The sequence below is a fragment of the Prunus mume genome, linkage group LG7 (genome assembly GCF_029339155.1).
Source record: "Prunus mume cultivar Tortuosa linkage group LG7, ASM2933915v1, whole genome shotgun sequence".
NCBI classification, from domain to species: Eukaryota; Viridiplantae; Streptophyta; class Magnoliopsida; order Rosales; family Rosaceae; genus Prunus; species Prunus mume.
Window position 1 is genome coordinate 13,334,280 of NC_142704.1, and position 18,549 is coordinate 13,352,828.

Genomic DNA, 18,549 nt, shown 5'->3' on the forward strand with positions numbered 1-18,549 from the left:
TGTTTCCACTGGATTGTTTGAACTTGATCTGCAGTCTGATGCTGTTAGTGGCATTAACTACTCATTGACTGAGAAGGTATACTGTGCTCTTGCAATGATTGAAGTCATCTACTGTAATCTCAAAGGTTTCTTACAGTAATATTACTCAATTAGTTAAATGTTACACGGCCAGTATCCTAGCATTACAAAATTACAAGTTACAAGACTGTCCAGACACAGAATCATCAAACGCATTGGTTAGAAGAGGATTTGAGTTTTCCAGTCCCCTCCCTCCATTTCTGCTCCGGGAGAAATTCGGTTATATGAATCGAGGGCACTGCAGTTGCATGGCATTAGTTCAACATTACCAAAACTTGTAAGAGTTGCAATAATGGAATGCAGGAACCAGCTTGAATTCGACCAATACCCAAATACATTAAGTTGCTTTTAAAATCTCAGTCACACTAGCCTAAACAAAAATTTAACTTCTAAAAGTTCTAGCTTCTGCTAGTGTACAAATTAGCAACAGAGATGTCATATCAAATCTGCAACGTTCATCGGCATTTCATCAATCTGGGTGCTGTAGTACTGTTCAATATCTCTTAAGATCTTTATATCATCGCTTTTGACAAAGTTTATTGCCACACCCTACAAATAATAAAATACCAAATTGTGATTAAAACTTGCAAACATAAAGCTAATAAACAGTAATCAGCAAAACATACTTACAAATGCACTTGCATAAGAATCAGAATACATGCATACCTTGCGCCCAAAACGACCAGAACGACCAATCCGATGAATATACAGCTCTCGAGTGTTTGGAAGATCAAAATTGATAACCAAGGAAACCTGAAAAAGGGGGAATAACACCAAAATAATAATTAGAAAATCAGTGTGTATACGTATAACATGGTAATTGCTATTAATACTAGAACGAAGGAGAAATTAGAAGCAATGTCATGAAGAGAGTTTATATAGGAAAAAAAAAAAAATTTAACTTACCTGCTGAACATCAAGGCCTCGTGCCCAAACATCTGTTGTGATGAGGACACGAGAACTGCCACTGCGAAACTCTTGGGTAATAGCATCTCTCTCCTTCTGAGGCATGTCTCCATGCATTGAAGACACAGTCCACCTTTCGTTTTGTGTTGCAGAAAATAACCGCTGGTGTAATTGTAAGAGTCTCATAGGGATCACATAATGTATCAAACTTCAACTCTTCTCTTTCAACCGAGACGAAAAATTGCTTGATTCCCTCCAAAGTCAATTCATCACGTTTGACAAGTATCCTCATAGGGTCAGTCATAAACTTGTTGGTCATCTCCAATATTTCATGAGGAAGTGTAGCAGAAACTAAGCAAACCTGCAAAAATAAATTACAACTGAATTCAGACAAACATACATACTAGTTTTGAACAAAGTCTGGGAACATGGTACAGAAAAAAACCGATATCTTCCTTGACGTGATCTGGTTTATGTTTAGACTAGAAGAAAATTTTACAAGACAAAAGATAACTGATACACGTGAGAAAAGAATGCTATTGGTTAACTGGTTAAACACTATTAAATCTATGAATTTAAATTGGTTAACTCTTATTGTTTTGAGATGCTATTGTCAATAATACTGAATACATATTAGGGGTTCTTAGATTTAGGTCCGAAACGATTAGCTATCATTGAGTTTAGTCCACGCGTTTTTGGTTTTAAATGTAGGTCCTTTGACTTTTATTACTCTTTTTATTGTGTCGATTTTACCCTTTGAGGTACATAAGGAAAACATTAAAAATCTAAATTTAATTAATTATTTAGTTGTAATTAAATTTTAGAATTTAAATTTGGAATTCTTTCATTGATAATATTTACCTAATATATAGGTAAAATACAAATTAATCAATTGAAGTAAAAGCCCACATATTATACTAATCAATTAGGCAAGCACCCACATTAAATTATGTACCTAACATACAGGTAAATAGTGTTCTTATTAGCAACGAAAAAAACTTAGTGATAAATTGTGTTACCTATAAGTCATGAACATAAATTAGAATACTACATATAAGTTAGGAACATAAATTTGAAGACTACCTATAAGTCATATACAAAAATAGACAAACAAAATTGTATGTTACCTATAAAAAATGTACATAAAATACTATTATTCATTGTCTAAAATATGAAATAACAAATATATACCTATGCAATAGGCAATATGACAATATACCTACACCATAGGATAATTTATCTACAAGAGTATATACTATACCTCTACCATAGGGTGAACAAAAATATAAATAATGGCATATAAATTCTCATCTTACTCATTTTAGACAATAGGGATATAATAGGAACAAAAAAATTTAAATGCAAATAAGTTAAATACTAAAGTTTTAACCAACATGTCAAAGATGGAATGTAATCTACATGGCAAACTAGTCAAATGACTTGTATCAATAAACAAATAATTCGAGGATTAGATGAAATGACATGACCCAATTTCCACTTTGAAATGCGGGTCGAAACCTATTTAAAATTGACATCCGGTAACCGTGGGTCGTAAATGACCAAAATGCCACAAAACGATAACATAAACCCGACACCTAACTCGTGGCTGCGCTGACAACTATGGCTGCCTCGTACCCTTATTGAGGATCAAGCCACACGTAGTTCTTTCTTCTGTTCCTAACAGAATCTGGTTTGTTTCTTGTAAAACTCGCTCTAGGGTGACATTCCTGGAGTAGGGACTCCGTTTACGATCCGTCAAATACTGCGATCTCAAATTACCTAGATCAACATCCAACGGTTCAAACCTGTTGAACCCGGGAATCACCCACTAGGTGAGATCCGTTTGGGGGTTCAAACGTTATCCGAATTAAGATCGGCGAAATCCTACGCGCTCGTGGGGACTAGGAGATTATTCTAGGGCTGACTCTGGTTCCCCACCCAATCGCGCAGCGCCACATGCACCGGCAGCGCGTGGTGCCTAAAGCGATAACACTCCGCCAGGAAAAACTCTAAACCACGGCTCAAGACTCTTACCTAGGTAAAACACCCTATTTCGAACCACTTTTGTTCGGACCTACCCCAAAAACTGGCGGAAGTGGCCGAAATAGTGACCCGAAAGTCTGCTGAAACCTAACTTAAAAATCGAACGATCTACGCTTGAAATCTCTGAAATCCTACCCAACCAGCAGCTAGAGCATGAAAAATAGTTAGAAATCCATACCTCACTCGACTGATTTGGTGGTCGAAGGGGAGAGAAACGGCCGATGAAAGTTTAAGAAAAATCATGTCCAACACCGCCTGTTTCATGGCTGATTCCGACGACTACGGCAGCGGATCGAGGTAGCGAAGGGCTGGGGCTGGAAGAGGGAAGTGTGGTGGTTCTAACGTGACCGGTCTTGCTTGAATCGGTGACTGGAGGTGAGAGAAATCGCCCCTTGAAGATGGCTAGTCGAGCTTGCTCCAAAACTAACGAACTTCTGGGTTTTTAAAAAAACTGGACTTCGACATATTTACGGTTATGCCATTGAACTTATTTTGATCGTAACTCATTCGTTACAACTCCGATTTGAGTCCACTACTGTCTATGGACTCATCTCGCTGCGCTCTACGCAACGGTATAACTGAAATCCCAAAATTCCTTCTCGATCAAAAAGTCAACTTTTATACTATTAAAATATTCTAGAGTATAATGGTCTTTTACTGGAATAAATTAATAATTAAATATTAATTATGGACCGGGTTGTTACATTAGACCCAATTATTGGTTGGATTTTGGGACCTCTATCAACTTTTCTAAATTAATAATTAAAACTCATCGGAAAATTCCTAGTTCTTTAGTTAATTACTTGTCTCATCATTGAGCCTTGGTAAAACTGTATAATGAGTGGTAAGATGTGAGATAATTGCTTGAGAATATTCTGCAGGGGTTGGTTCAACTAAACCATTGAACATGTTCTTCAAGCCTTCACTTTGCATATTTTGATGAACTTTGAGGCACTGAAGATATGATCTTAACAAGGCTCGGAGGAATCGGGTTATGATTGTTGCCATGATGAAGGATGGGAAGAGATTTTTTTAATTAATAGATTGCAGTTGTTGATTGGTGTTGGCATTCTTGATTGATGTAGTCAATGATGGCCATGGAGGAAGAGGGATAGAAGTAGAGCCAACGGTGGACACGGAGGGAACTGTGGAATTCATAATTAGTCTATTAAAATAATAGTAATTTTAGGCAAAAAGTATTATTAAAAAGATAGTAATAAATAGTAGTGAGATTTATCTCAACCATTTATAATGTGTTAATCTAATGGTCAAGAACTTGTGTGAAACCATGTGTCAAAAATATGGTGATACGGATCCACCCTTTATATACACACACACACACGTAGTAGTATCTGTCTCTTTAGTACACTCTCATTGCCACAGGCTCACAGCTGCTTATCTAGAATAAATATGTTATTGGAAAGCTTATTGACCATTGATTCAATATGTAAACTGTTGCTACTAGTGTGTGGATGAGGGTGACGGTAAGGGTGAGGTAGCCATTAGAAGGGAATATGCATGGTTCAGTTCCCCAAGTATTCTCAATAAGTTATACAACGCCAAACTCAAACTGCATATATATGGTTTGGGTTGGGACCGCCAAGTAAACAGAAATAATTACCTGAGCCTCCAAATAGCTTTCAAAGCAAATAGAAGTCTTTACCACGGTCCACAGAGATTCAAAATAGTCTTTAAAGTTGAAATAGTCATCTCGGACTATGTTTGTACAAATAATCTCTCGGGAGAATATTCGCTTCTAGATCCTTCAACCTTCGATCTTCCTTATCTCTCTTCCTCAATTCCTGTAAAAAAGATTGGAGTAAATAGACTACACCCGGGGGGTGTTGGCCAAAGGCTCTCTGATGCCTAAGTTAGTTCAAGTGTTTGTAGGAAAACAATAGCTAAGCAAAGGGTACGGAGTTTATGTATGGTGTGAACCAGGCGGCCGGAGCCGTGTGTGGTGGACGGAGCCGTGTGGAGAAAGTATGGAGAGTGGAGAGGGAGAAAGAGCTTCGGGTATTTTTCTCGGGTATTAGGAGTAGGTTTAGATGTACCTTCAATGATGAATGAAGTAGTCTATTTATAGGAGACTCGGGGCTAGGGTTTCGTAGAGAATGTGATGAGTTTATTCTCTATCCAAATTCGTAGGGATCGAGTCGGACTTGATTATATCTCTTTATTGAAGATAATATCTTATTTAATGATATTATCTTCTCTTTATTGAAGATAATATATGAATTAATGATATTATCTTCTCTTTATTATGATAATATCTGAATTAATGATATTATCTTATTAAATAAAGATAATATCCTATTAATTAAGATATTTATCCCAATTAATTAATTGGCTAGATAAACTAGTTCAATTAATTAATTTAAGAGATAATCTTCTTTTCCACGTGGCGTGCCGTGATTGGAAACGGAAATATTTGCTCTCACAAATGCCCTCGGCTTCTGCATGGCGCTTGTGTGGCATGTAGGAGATGAAATTATTTTTCGGGCTCTCTAAGCGTATGCAGGCTTTTTGTAGATCAGTTCCTAATTGGCGTAGGCTTCTGACTATTCTTGGAGTTGGATTCCCAGTAGAAATGAGCTTGCGATTCCTTCTTGACCCGAGTTATCCAACTTGTACAAATACATGGCTTCTCTTCACTCTTTCTTACATTGCAAACTTAACTTCTCTACTTTCTAGCTTGAGAAAGATCTTGGAGAATTTGTACTGCTTGTCGAAGAGAGGAGTTGCCGTGCATCCCAAGGTAAGTCGAGCACGTATATTTTTCTTCGTCTTCTCTTTTTCGAGGCAAGGACCAGCTAGGTGACGTCGTGACTGGCGGTTGAAGAAGGTTGGAGAGACGGTGGCCGCTGGTTGCTATTGAGCGAGTATCGAGAGAAAGGCGGTGAGTACTGCCCCCTGCCGAGAATGTCGAGGATGAAAGTAGAATGGTCTAGATCCTGATGATTTGCCTATTGGACAAGAGGAGTGTTCTGCTGAACTCCCCTAAAAGAGGAAGGCTGAAGTCAAGTCTTCGAGAACTCAAGCTGGATGAGTTTGGAGATTGTGATATGATCCTTAAAGTAGTCCGTGCGCGGTCTAGCTCACTTGTTGAGAGGCAAAGAGTTGCTGATATTCCTCTCCGTGGTTCGAGTTGTCTGTACTAGTGAGAGGATGAAGATCGAACTTGGGGGTCTGCTCATTCGCCCAACCATCATGATCCAACTGTTAAGTCACGAGCACTCAAGCTTGGAGTTGATTCGTCGTTATTGACTTCATTGGAGGTGAGGATGTCAGCGACTAAGAAGAGGAAAGAGTCATCTGCCCGGGCGAAGTGCTCTTCGCAGCGTCGACAGCTGATCCCAAGGTGGACAAGTCCAGCCGCAAAGGATGCATGTGTGTCTAATCTACTAAAGACGAACTTTACTGTGAAGTCCATCCACTTGTGCTCGACTTCAATTCGCATAATGTCTTGTAGCTTGAGTGTTTACGTTGTGGCATCTTTAGCCTACGTGCGGAGATGTGTAGATGGGAGTGGCCCGTTTGACCTATATGCGGGGCGTGTCGATGAGAGTGACCCGTTTGGCCTACGTTCATAGACGTGTCGATGAGAGTGGCCCGTTTGACCTCGTCCGAGAGATGTGTCGATGTGTGTATGGCCCGTTTGGCCTACGTTGGAGATGTCGATGATAGTGGCTGTTTGGCCTCGTCCGGAGACATGTTAATGAGAGTGATCCGTTTAGCCTACGTTCGAGACGTGTCGGTGTGTGTGGCTCGTTTGGCCTACATCCGGAGACGTGTCGATGATAGTGGCTTGTTTGGCCTACGTTCGGAAACATGTCGATGTGTGTGGCCTATTTGGCCTACGTTCGGAGACGTGTTGATGATAGTGGCCCGTTTGGCCTACGTTTGGAGACGTGTCTATGTGTGTGACCCGTTTGGCCTACGTCCGAAGACGTGTCGATTAGAGTGGCCCGTTTAGGCTACGTCCAGAGACATGTTGATGTGTGTGGCCTGTTTGGCCTACGTCCGGAGACGTGTCAATGATAGTGGCCCGTTTGGCCTACGTTCGGAGACGTGTCAATGTGTGTGGCCCATTTGGCCTACGTCCGGAGACGTGTCGATGATAGTGGCCCGTTTGGCCTACATCTGGAGACGTGTCGATGAGTGTGACTTGTTTGGCCTACGCCCAGAGACGTGTCAATTGCTTTTGTGAACACTCAATTGGAAAGAAAAGCTTGAACTTGTATTGATGTCGGTGTTACTACATTGCTTTATTAAGCAAAAAAGATGAGTTGCATGAATAACATCAAAAGTAACTTGTCTTCAATGGAGGTGATATGAAACGACCTGATCCAATTTCCACTTTGGAATCCGGGTGAAACCTATTTAAAGCGACACTGGTGATTGTGGGTCATAAATGACCAAAAATGACAAAACGCTAACACAAACTCGGGGCCTAACTCGTGGCTGCACGTAGCTGTAGGCTGCCTCGTACCTTTCTTGAGGATCAAGCCACACGTAGTTCTCTCCTCTGTTCTTGACCTGCAACTAGTTCGTTATTTTGTAACTGGTTTACTTATCCGTAAAACCTACTCTAGGGCTGACGTTTACGGAGTATCCGGGACTCCGTTTTATGATCCGTCAAATACTATACGATCCTGGAAATACCTAGATTAACATACTTGGAATTAACTATGATCCAATGGTTCAAACGTGTTGAACCCGGAAATCGCATACTAGGCGAGATCCGTTCGGGGTTCAAGCGATATCCGAATTAAGATCCGCGAAATCCTACGCGCTCGTGAGGACTAGGAGATCATTCTAGGACTGACTGTGGTCCTCACCTTGTTGCCCACGCACGCCACACGCTGGCAGCGTGGTGCCTAAAGCGATAACGCTTCGCCGGAAAATCTCAACATCTCGGCTCAAGACTCCTATCCTAGGTAAAACACCCTATTTGCAACCACTTTTGTTCTTGGACATACCCCAAATTATAGACGGAAGTGGCCGGAAATTCAATTTGAAAATCGGCCGAAACCTAATTCCAAAATCGAACTACAAACTCTCAAAATTTCTGGAATCTTATCCAACAAGCAGCTAGATCATGAAAAATAGTCGAGAATCCATACCTCATTCGTCCGATTTGGTGGAGAAATGAGGAGAACGAAGACTTGGAAAATCTGTCAAAATCTCTCCGGAAACAGCTCGGATTTCTTCAATTTCCAGCCAGTACCGGCGGTTCCAGCGGCTGAAATTAGTCGGGATGGGAAGAGGAAGGAAGCTCGATCATTTTGGTACCGGCCCGTCGAGTTTGGTGGCGGACGAGCGAACGGCCGGCCAAACGTGGCTGGCTGCGTGCTGAAGGAGAGAGAGACAGCACCCAGAGAGAGAGAGAACTGAGGTTTTAAAATCTAACTTTTCAAAATTATCTTTTTGCCCTTGAGCGTATTTTGACCATATTTTCTTCGTTATAATTCCAATTCGAGCCTACTACGTGTCTACGGACTCGTTTAGTCGCGCTCTACGCAACGGTGTAAGTGAAATGGTCAAATTATTTCTCGGTCAAAAGGTCAACCTTTTCCTCAATAAAATATTCTAAGGGCATTTTAGTCTTTTCCTCCAATAAATTAATAGTTAAATATTAATTTTAGGTTTGGGTTGTTACAATCTTCCCCCCTTATAAAATTTCGTCCTCGAAATTTACTTTCCCTCTAACGGAGGGTGAAATCTTGGACCCACAGCTACTCGTTTGCAACTATAAGTCTGAGTATCTGCATCTATAATTCGAATAATAAAATCCGGGAGCAACCTATTTATATCTGTCTACCCTCACCTTTTCGAGTGATGGGTACTAAGCCTACATCTGTTACCCGGGGTTCTCAAGTCTCCCTCAAGTACTGTACTCACTACTTGCATCTCAATAAGCTGTATCTATAGGGTAATCAATAAAATCGAGGTCACACATTTATACAGAATACCGAGCTGGCTTAAGGAAATATAAAACTCGAAAAGATCTGCTAATTTACTGAATTTCTAATAGACTTAAAACTCTGCTGCCTTAATCTGATAATCACTAAAACCCCTTTTTCCCTTTGAGTATCTGACACAGGCTAATGTTGGGCACAAAAGACTAGTTTGCCCTTCTTAATTGAAATTAACTGAAATGCAAGTCGACTTCTACCAAAATTCGTGAGTCTCCTAAATGAGCATTCCCAAAAATATTCGGCCTGTAAAACAAGGATATATATATATATATATATAACTCATTTGCCAGCATGCATTAAATCATATCCAAATAATCAAGCATCATAATATTTTGGCCTCAGGCCACACAATTCAAATAAATCAATCTGCTAATAAAATTCATCTCAACTTCTTGATCAACAAAATACTATGGCCATTCAACATACTAACTTATGCATTCTTATTCATGCATGACTTATCAATTAATAATTCTGCTGAAAAATACTGAATATATAACTCATCATGTTCTGTAATCCTGGCTGGACTCAGGAGACATCGATCAACTTTGATCCGCAATCGCCCACGGTCTGGATAACTGTAAGATTCGTGGGGCAAAATATGCTAGAAATACTTGAACTGTTTAATATCATAACCAACAATAAAAATTACTATCAACAATTTAAATAACATAAAATAAGATAATTTAAAGCACCCTGGATAAAAATAAAATGAATAAACAAACTTTGAATAAACTTGCATCGAACTCATTTAAAATTCATAAGTAACCATGTGTGTGTATATATACATATATAGATGTAATGCTTAAGAAAATAATGGTAACTGTATAAAATCCTCTCCACCTAGGCGTACCCCCATATCTGATCCGTCAATTCACGATATTCCGTCAATTCCTCTAGTAGGTCTCGGTGATACAAAGTCAACCGAGCCAATGGCGGGACTCGAGGACCGTAGTCGGCTGATCCAAATGGCGGTCTCGGAGACAACCTCTCAATCCGAGCCGCAACTTTGGCACCACACGGTCAGCGTCCCCAAACTCGTGGGGCAAAATAATCGTCGGCACCACATTCAGGCGTCCCGAACTCGTGGGGCAAAATAACTGCATCTCAAGGCAAACTGGGGGTACCCTCACGGTGGGTTTGAAAACCATAATCTGCTATTTACACAACTTTCAATAAATTGGTTTTCAACTGAGCTTAAAATATATTCATATATACATAAATATATACATATATTTATATATACCAAAATCTGATGAAAACCAAAAATTAAATTTCTTCCTTTTCAACTCCTGAATATATGCATAAACTACTTTATACTCTGACAACACAATGAATTATATGAACAAATATAAATAGGTGATAAAGAAACAGATAATTAAATACCCACCTTGCTAAACTTCAGTTCTCGACATAGATGTGCATATACAATAACATGTATAACATGATTTTTATATGAAAACCTCAACAAATTTTTCAAATCCTTCTGGATATCTGTTTTCCCAGTCACACCAATGCAATAAAATAAAATAACATAATAAAATAACAATTGAAATAACAATTGGAATAAAACAACCTAATAATTGCCCAGCAATTCTGAAAATACGGATGCATAAGTAATGCAGTGTCTACAGGAAGTTAACCTAATGCTCTGATACCAATTGAAACGACTTGATCCAATTTTCACTTTGGAATCGGGTTGAAACACATTTAAAGCCCGACACTGGTATTGTGGGTCATAAATGACCAAAAATGACACAGCGCTAAAACAAACTCGGGGCCTAACTCGTGGCTGCGCTGTAGCTGTAGGCTGCCTCATACCCGTTCGAGGATCAAGTCACACGTAGTTCTCTCCTCTGTTCTTGACTTGCAACTAGTTCGTTATTTTGTAACTGGTTTACTTATCCGTAAAACCTACTCTAGGGCTGACGTTTCTGGAGTATCCGGGACTCCGTTTTACGATCCTTCAAATACTATACGATCCTGGAAATACCTAGATTAACATACTTGGAATTAACTATGATCCAATGGTTCAAACGTGTTGAACCCAAAAATCGCATACTAGGCGAGATCCGTTCGGGGTTCAAACGATATCCGAATTAAGATTCGCGAAATCCTACGCGCTCGTGAGGACTAGGAGATCATTCTAGGACTGACTATGGTCCCCACCTTGTTGCCCATGCACCGCCACACGCGCTGCAGCGCGTGGTGCCTAAAGCGATAACACTTCGCCGGAAAATCTCAACATCTCGGCTCAAGACTCCTATCCTAGGTAAAACACCCTATTTGCAACCACTTTTGTTCTTGGACATACCCCAAATTATAGACGGAAGTGGCTGGATCATGAAAAATAGTCGAGAATCCATACCTCATTCGTCCGATTTGGTGGAGAAATGAGAGAGAACGAACTTGGAAAATATGTCAAAATCTGTCTGAAAACTGCTCGGATTTCTTCAATTTCCGGCCAGTACTAGTGGTTCCAGCGGCTGAAATTGGTCGGGATGGGAAGAGGAAGGAAGCCGGTCATTTGGTACCGCCCGTCGAGTTTGGTGGCGGACGAGCGAACGACCGGCCAAAACATGGGGCTAAGGAGAGAGAGAGACAGAGAGAGAGAAACGAGGTTTTAAAATCTAACTTTTCAAAATTACCTTTTTGCCCTTGAGCGTATTTTGACCATATTTTCTTCGTTATAATTCCGATTCGAGCCTACTACGTGTCTACGGACTCGTTTCGTCGCGCTCTACGCAACGGTGTAAGTGAAACGGTCAAATTATTTTTGGTCAAAAGGTCAACCTTTTCCTCAATAAAATATTCTAAGGGCATTTTAGTCTTTTCCTCCAATAAATTAATAGTTAAATATTAATTTTAGGTTTGGGTTGTTACATGATAGAGGCTTGGCTGCCTGCTTAGAGCCGAGCTGATAGGTGTGGAGCTTCATGGATAGTACCTCTGGAGGTGAAGGGCATTCTATTGCACTAGAACTTCCTTCCATTGAAAGATGATGAAAGGTTCGTCTTCCATAACTTGGTAGCTAGTGAAGGCTTAGGAGACGAAATTCGCGCTTGATCTTTCTCTTACCGCCTGGTGGTCGAGGCTCTTGGAGTTAGTTAGGATCGTGTTGATCCATATGACTTTTTTCGTGAAGGCTCATTATTAGCGGTGTCACAATCCTTGATTTGCTGAATAGCCCCCCTTGCGACGAATGTGCAATGGCCTTCTCGACTAGATCTTCAGGTGTCTTTTCCAAGCGAAGCAGTCATTTGTGTAATGACCTTGCCCTTCATGGAATGTGCAGTATCTACTAGTATCCTTCTTGGTTGGGTTTCCCTTTAAAGGTGATGTTTCTTCAACCAAGGCATGTCCTTTACTTGGGTCAGGATCTGGTGTATCGAGATAGTGAACTTAGTGTAGCTCTTCTCTGTTGGAGCACATTCCCGAGGTTGTGATCTGCGTTTCCGCTCTCTTTGCTTGCTCGCCACCGCTTGATCGTCTCCTTGCGGCAATCCGGTCATCGTCCCATAGTGCGTAGCGCTCTGCTGTAGCAAAGACTTCTACCAGTGTTTAGTAAGGAGAGATGGTCAGCTCGTGATACAGCTCACATTCAGTTGGCAACCTCCTCTTGAAGGCAGAGGATGCAATTTGGTCATCACATCCTACAATGTTTGCCCTCTCCGCTTTGAACCTCTTGATGTAGTCTCGGAGGGATTCATTGGACTTCTTGTGCACGTTGAACAGATGGTCAGGATTCTTCTTGATCGTCCGATAAAAAGTGTATTCTTTAGTGAAGACATAAGCAAGCTCCTTGAAGTTGCTGATCGACCCGGATAACAGGGTGTGGAACCAGTCCTGAGCTGCTCCTTGTAAAGTCATTGCAAACACCTTGCACATAAGCATGTCTTCGGCTTTGTAGAGCATCATAAGGCTCTTAAAATGCTTCAAATGAACTTTGGGATCGGAATCCCTTTTGAAGCATGTGAAAAGGGGGCGTTGAGAATCGTTTGAGAGCACCGCTCGATTGGCGATGAAAGGTGAGCAGTTTGCTCGATCTACCTCCATGCGTAGTACATCTCCAAAATTTCCTCCAATCTTTAAGTCTCGCCGTCGATTATTCATAAGCTTCTCAACGTCTTTTGCATATATGGCTGGTTGATCATGTTGATGGCCTTCACGCTTTGGGCGATGCTGATTGACTTCCTCATTAGTTCGTGAGGGTCGACCTTCTTGGATGTGCTACCTAGGCGGCGTGTTGGTGGACTGCACTTGCGAGGATTTTCGTAGCTTGGCGGCGAGAATTGGTTCTCCGAGAGCGGGCGTGGAGTGCCTTTCTTCACGGTCCTCATTGTGAGGGTTACCAGGTTGACCTCTATGGGGACGTAACCCTTCGTGAATATTTCTTTGTGAGCGGGCAGCGAGCACCTCTCTTCACGATCCTCATTGTGGCGATTGTCGTTGGACCTCCCGGGAGCCTCGCCTTTCATGAATATTTCCTGCGGGCCTAGGCGAGTTCGGTTGTCAAATCGTGGGTCAAGCCTTTCTCGCACGTTGCTTTGTGTGTGGCTTGCGGATGCTTGTGACATCTGGCAAGTGATCACGTTGTTGTCCATTTCCTTGTCATTACTTGTTCGACCGCTTGGTACCCATCGCCATAGGCACGTTCGTCCCTCCTTCTCTCTTTGCCCGATTGTCCAAGGCCAAGGTTTTGAACCAAGTTTATTTAGTTGAGGAGCTGCCTCATCAGATTGGTTTGGTCATCCATCCTCTGAGCTAACTGGTCAACTCTCAGATTAAGATTTGCTTGACTTTGTGGATCGAGAGGAGAGAAGTGTGTGGAGCCCAATTGCACACGGGCTAGGGTTTCATTGGAGGTGTATGCAGGAGCGTACATCGAGCGTGGAGGCAATGGAGGGAATGCTTGAAGTTGCTCCAAGACCGGGCCTAAGTCAGTGGTGGTAACGAGCCCACCTTGATGGGAGGTTCCACCATGCTCGATGGCGGTGCCACGAAGGTTGCTAGATCCGGCCGCAGGTCCGGTAGGTGGCACGGTGGTGAGAGGTGGTGGTGCCACCATGTCAATTGCGGGATCGTGGATGGAGTGGCTTTGGGCCGTCGCAGATTTAGCCATCGCGGCGGTTTTGCTCCTAAGGCGTTTGCTTCCAACCATGGTTGTTTGGAAGGCTTCGGTGGATTGGAAAATAGGAGGAATAGATTCCTTGAGCACGCATTGAGTATAACTCGAACTCTCAATGAAAGCACTAAATGTTTGTACAAATAATCTCGCGGGAGAATATTCGCTTCTAGATCCTTCAACCTTCGATCTTCCTTATCTCTCTTCCTCGATTCCTGTAAAAAAGATTGGAGTAAATAGACCACACCTGGGGGGTATTGGCCAAAGGCCCTCCGATGCCTAAGTTAGTTCGAGTGTTTGTAGGAAAACAATAGTTAAGCAAAGGGTATGGAGTTTATGTATGGTGTGAACTAGGCGGCCGGAGTCGTGTGGAGAAAATATAGAGAGTGGAGAGGGAGAGAGAGCTTCAGGTATTTTTCTCGGGTATTAGGAGTAGGTTTAGATGTACCTTGAATGATGAATGAAGTAGTCTATTTATAGGAGCCTCGGGGCTAGGGTTTCGTAGAGAATATGATGAGTTTATTCTCTATCTAAATTCGTAGGGATCGAGTCGGACTTGATTATATCTCTTTATTGAAGATAATATCTTATTTAATGATATTATCTTCTTTTTATTGAAGATAATATCTGAATTAATGATATTATCTTCTCTTTATTAAGATAATATCTGAATTAATAATATTATCTTATTAAATAAAGATAATATCCTATTAATTAAGATATTTATCCCAATAATTAATTGACCAGATAAAATGGTTCAATTAATTAATTTAAGAGATAATCTTCTTTTCCACGTGGCGTGCCGTGATTGGAGACGGAAATATTTGCTCCCACAAACTACACATAATAAATATCACACAATGGTCAAAAATGACAAAAAACACATGCTCTCTAAAGAATATGAAATTTCTAGACTGGTTTCCCCTATCACTAATTGGCTAAGTGCATATGATTGAAGCGAATGTAATTGCATACCTTATAACACGTGCACATTGCAGTGGCATTTTAGGAGATCCTTCCTCACACAATTTGGAACTTCATGAATCTTTGCCCCAAATTTGAAGCACTTGCGTTCATTTGTTGAAAATGCTTTAAAAGAATGACCGACTTCGAGTTCATTGAGATCCTTTCACTGTAACTAGCATGCTCGGCCTATCTCCCGGGTTACACTGCACACATAAAAGACCTACATGCATGAAATAATCTCACAATTTCATGTGGATCACCTGAGTCCCCTATTGATGTATCAAGCACTTCAATGGACTAGCCTTTTGTGTATAGCATCCATGCCTAAAAGAATTTATCAAAAGTTCAAAATCATTGTGCTTACTTAAAAGAAGAAACAAAAAAAAGCAATGAGTAAATCCTATGTTTCTCTTCCCACTCACTATCTCTAGCATCAACCCACCAAAACTATAGACATCAGATTTTAGCGAGTAGCACCCATCAATTTCGTATCCTGAGGACATGTAACCACTACAAACCAGTCAATCAAGAACTAAGTTCATAAGCAAATCAAGTATACTATATGTATGTATTGGTTCTTTTGTGTTGCAACCACTTTCTTGGTTTTTAAGAGCACAAAATAATTCATAAAAATTAATTACTATTTGATAAGTAATTTATGAAACAAATAATAACTAAAAGCTTATTAGTAATTATATTAATTAAATAAGACTAAGATACTATTCAATTAAAAATATTAATTAATTAGCTATTCCAAAATAAATAAAAATTTCTCCCTATGAAAATTAAAGTCCGCAAAATACTACAACGTAATAATTACTATTTTTTAAGTAATATAATTTATGAATTTAATTAACATATTTAATACTAATTGTTCACTAGAGAAAATAATAATTAAAACATAATTACTAATAAAAGTAATTAAAAGAAAGCAAAGATATTGTTTAATTACAAAAAATAAAATAAAATAACCTAAAGAAACTAATTTGATATTTTTTTGCATACAACCTCCCCAAAATTTTTAAAACTACCACCTATAAATACATTTTTATTGCCCATAACACTTTTTCTGAAATTTAGCCTCTCTCTCTCTCTCTCAAACCCAGCCTAGCCTGATTTTTCCGAAAATTTCATTGTGGTTCTTTGTGTTATCGGCTTGATCTTTCCTCTTCTGTTGTAGTTGTATTACAAAAATAGTACAACCGCAATGCAATACAAAAGCAATCAATACAACTATAAAATCACAATACGATTGTTGTTCAAGTGAAAACAAAGAGGATGGGTAGGAATAAAGAGGTTTTTTTTTTTTTTTTTTTTTTGGCAGGTCCATTGATGCTGAAATAAGATTCGTTTATCGTTGACCAAAAATGTGGGCACTGTCTACTAAAAAAATGGGGAGGATTGGTTTGCTTGTAAATTTCACAATTTCATTCATGTGGGTTTGGTCAAGGGTCTTGATTAAGAAAACCTTGTCAATGAAACATGTTCTTCTTTGCCTTGTTGGGAATTCAAAAACTCATACTGGAAATCAAAGTCCACTTCGGGTAAGTCCTCAAAATCCTCAAAATAATCTTGTTCTGGTCTATTTCTTTGTTGTTTTGACAAGGAAAACTATATCTTATTCAAAACAAAGAAAGAAAACCTACAAGAAAGATGGGCTAGAAAGTAAACATAGAAAGGAAAACTATTTCTTTGTTCTTTTCGTCTTCAAAGATATCTTGTAGAAAACCATCAAAATCAAACCAACAATCATGACATGGCATATGAAATTAGATTACATTCAGCCCAAAACTCTGTCTAATCAACATGAGTTACACTAAAGTAGTCTTTGAAATGCCTTAACGAACACGCCCCAAGAGAAGCTATTATAATATTTCTGTTAGTTTTGATACATTAATTTAATAATACTGTCATATTGTGTTGTAACTCGCAAGTTTGTGGGAGTCTTTTTTGTTGTGTGTGTGCAGGGGGCGGGGAGGTGGAGGGGAATGAAATGGAAGAAGGCCAATGCATTATGCATCCAAGGGAGAATTATGCCCCAATCCCGAAAATGGATTTCTCCAACCCTTAAATTAGATCTGCAAACGAATTTTGCACTCAATGTATTTCATATTTTTGTCATTTTGGGATTTGACATGCTTTTCTTCACATGTTGATGGTTTCGCGTTTCTCTGTTCTATTTTATTATATGGTAGGATGCAGGATATTGAACTTATGCACATGTGGTATGCTCTAGATTTAGCTGTTCTTGCGGTTGGAGTGATGGAAAGACTATGATTAGTGATAGAAAAAGTTTTCATCAAGTTGCATTTGACCATTTGAAAGATTTACAGAACCATTTGGAGGTTGTCAATGACATCCCTGGCAAGGTAGTCTATTCTGAATATGGTTTTCTTTTAGCCTAACATTTTCAATCGTACCTCCTTTTTGTGGTTGTTAAAACTGTTATTTTCTCATGTTTATGCCAGATAAGTTCAACTTGCAATTACAGGTCTAACATGTTTCCTCGAGCAAATCTGTTGCTTGTTGTCTTTGAAAGTTGTTTTGTGTAAAATATAGTCACCAAAAAATGCATGCAAAACAAATTATTTATCATTCATGTTCTGATGCTAGAGAAATAGCAATTGCTAAATGGATTGCTTTTTGGTATTTTGTTCAATTTTACTTTGAAGTTTCATGTTTTCCTTTGAAATCTAAATGCTCTCAATTTGTTTGTGATGTCATCAGTTTTATTAGTTTGCTGCATCTTTTTTCTTGTTCTTCATTGTAATTATTTTATAATGCTTCTGTAATGATGCAGATCATGATGGCGAATGTCATAAGTTCGCTTTTACATATGGATGATCTTTCTCTCAATTTGGCTCATTGTGCCTCACCATGGAGCTATTCTGAATCACATTACACATGTGCTTCAGAGCAAACTGATCTAACACGTGAAGAGGGAAACAAATTAGATGTATCTTTCATAGGGGAAACTACTAGATATATTACATCACTGTCTTCCTTCAACTATAAGTTTATAACTGAACTAGATCATGCTCTAAGTGATGGCGTAAGTAGGGGTGGAAGACAAGCATTGGAGTGGAGAGCATCAATTTCTAAACATTTGAAGAGTGGGAATGGAAGTTGTCAATTTTGCAGCATCTTCTTTTGTTATCTGAATGCCAGTGGCAGTGAAAAGAGGCATTAACTGTATTACGTCCCGCACCATCTAAGCTACTTAACTTGTGAGTTACAAGCCTTTTCTTCTTTGGGAATTTATATGATGATCAATTGGTGCTTGTGCATGAATTGCTTTTGGATATTTGTTATAGATCACTGGTTTGCAAATGGTAGTTTATCCTACAAGAAAATGGTAGTTTATGACGATTATAAACTATAATGATCACCCAAGCCAAACAAAGAATTTAGCATTTTCCCATTTAATAATTGTATAAAGAATTTAGTATTTTT

At 39.6% G+C, this 18,549-nt stretch overlaps 2 protein-coding genes and 1 long non-coding RNA gene across 3 annotated transcripts; 1 reads left to right on the forward strand and 2 right to left on the reverse strand.

The window, feature by feature from the left end:
* Positions 1-509: 509 nt before the first annotated feature.
* On the reverse strand, positions 510-1,303 carry LOC103336774 (uncharacterized). Its single transcript, XM_089041713.1, is given in 4 exon segments — positions 510-627; positions 745-831; positions 985-1,111; positions 1,113-1,303. Coding segments are annotated over 4 exon segments (519 nt in total). The 3' UTR covers positions 510-513.
* An 11,263-nt stretch (positions 1,304-12,566) lies between these two features.
* On the reverse strand, positions 12,567-13,061 carry LOC148915526 (Gag-Pol polyprotein/retrotransposon). Its single transcript, XM_089041938.1, has one exon. It carries the CDS (start codon positions 13,059-13,061, stop codon positions 12,567-12,569), a length of 495 nt encoding a protein of 164 aa, XP_088898064.1.
* Positions 13,062-16,629: 3,568 nt separating this feature from the next.
* LOC148915527 (uncharacterized) lies at positions 16,630-18,400 on the forward strand. The gene is made up of 2 exons (XR_016122113.1): positions 16,630-17,465; positions 17,897-18,400. It is a non-coding gene; the product is annotated as an uncharacterized LOC148915527 (long non-coding RNA).
* The last annotated feature ends 149 nt before the right edge of the window (positions 18,401-18,549 follow it).

Excerpts from the sequence above, each read along its gene's own strand:
- LOC148915526 (XM_089041938.1), bottom strand. The coding sequence starts at position 13,061 with ATGGAGGTAGATCGAGCAAACTGCTCACCTTTCATCGCCAATCGAGCG.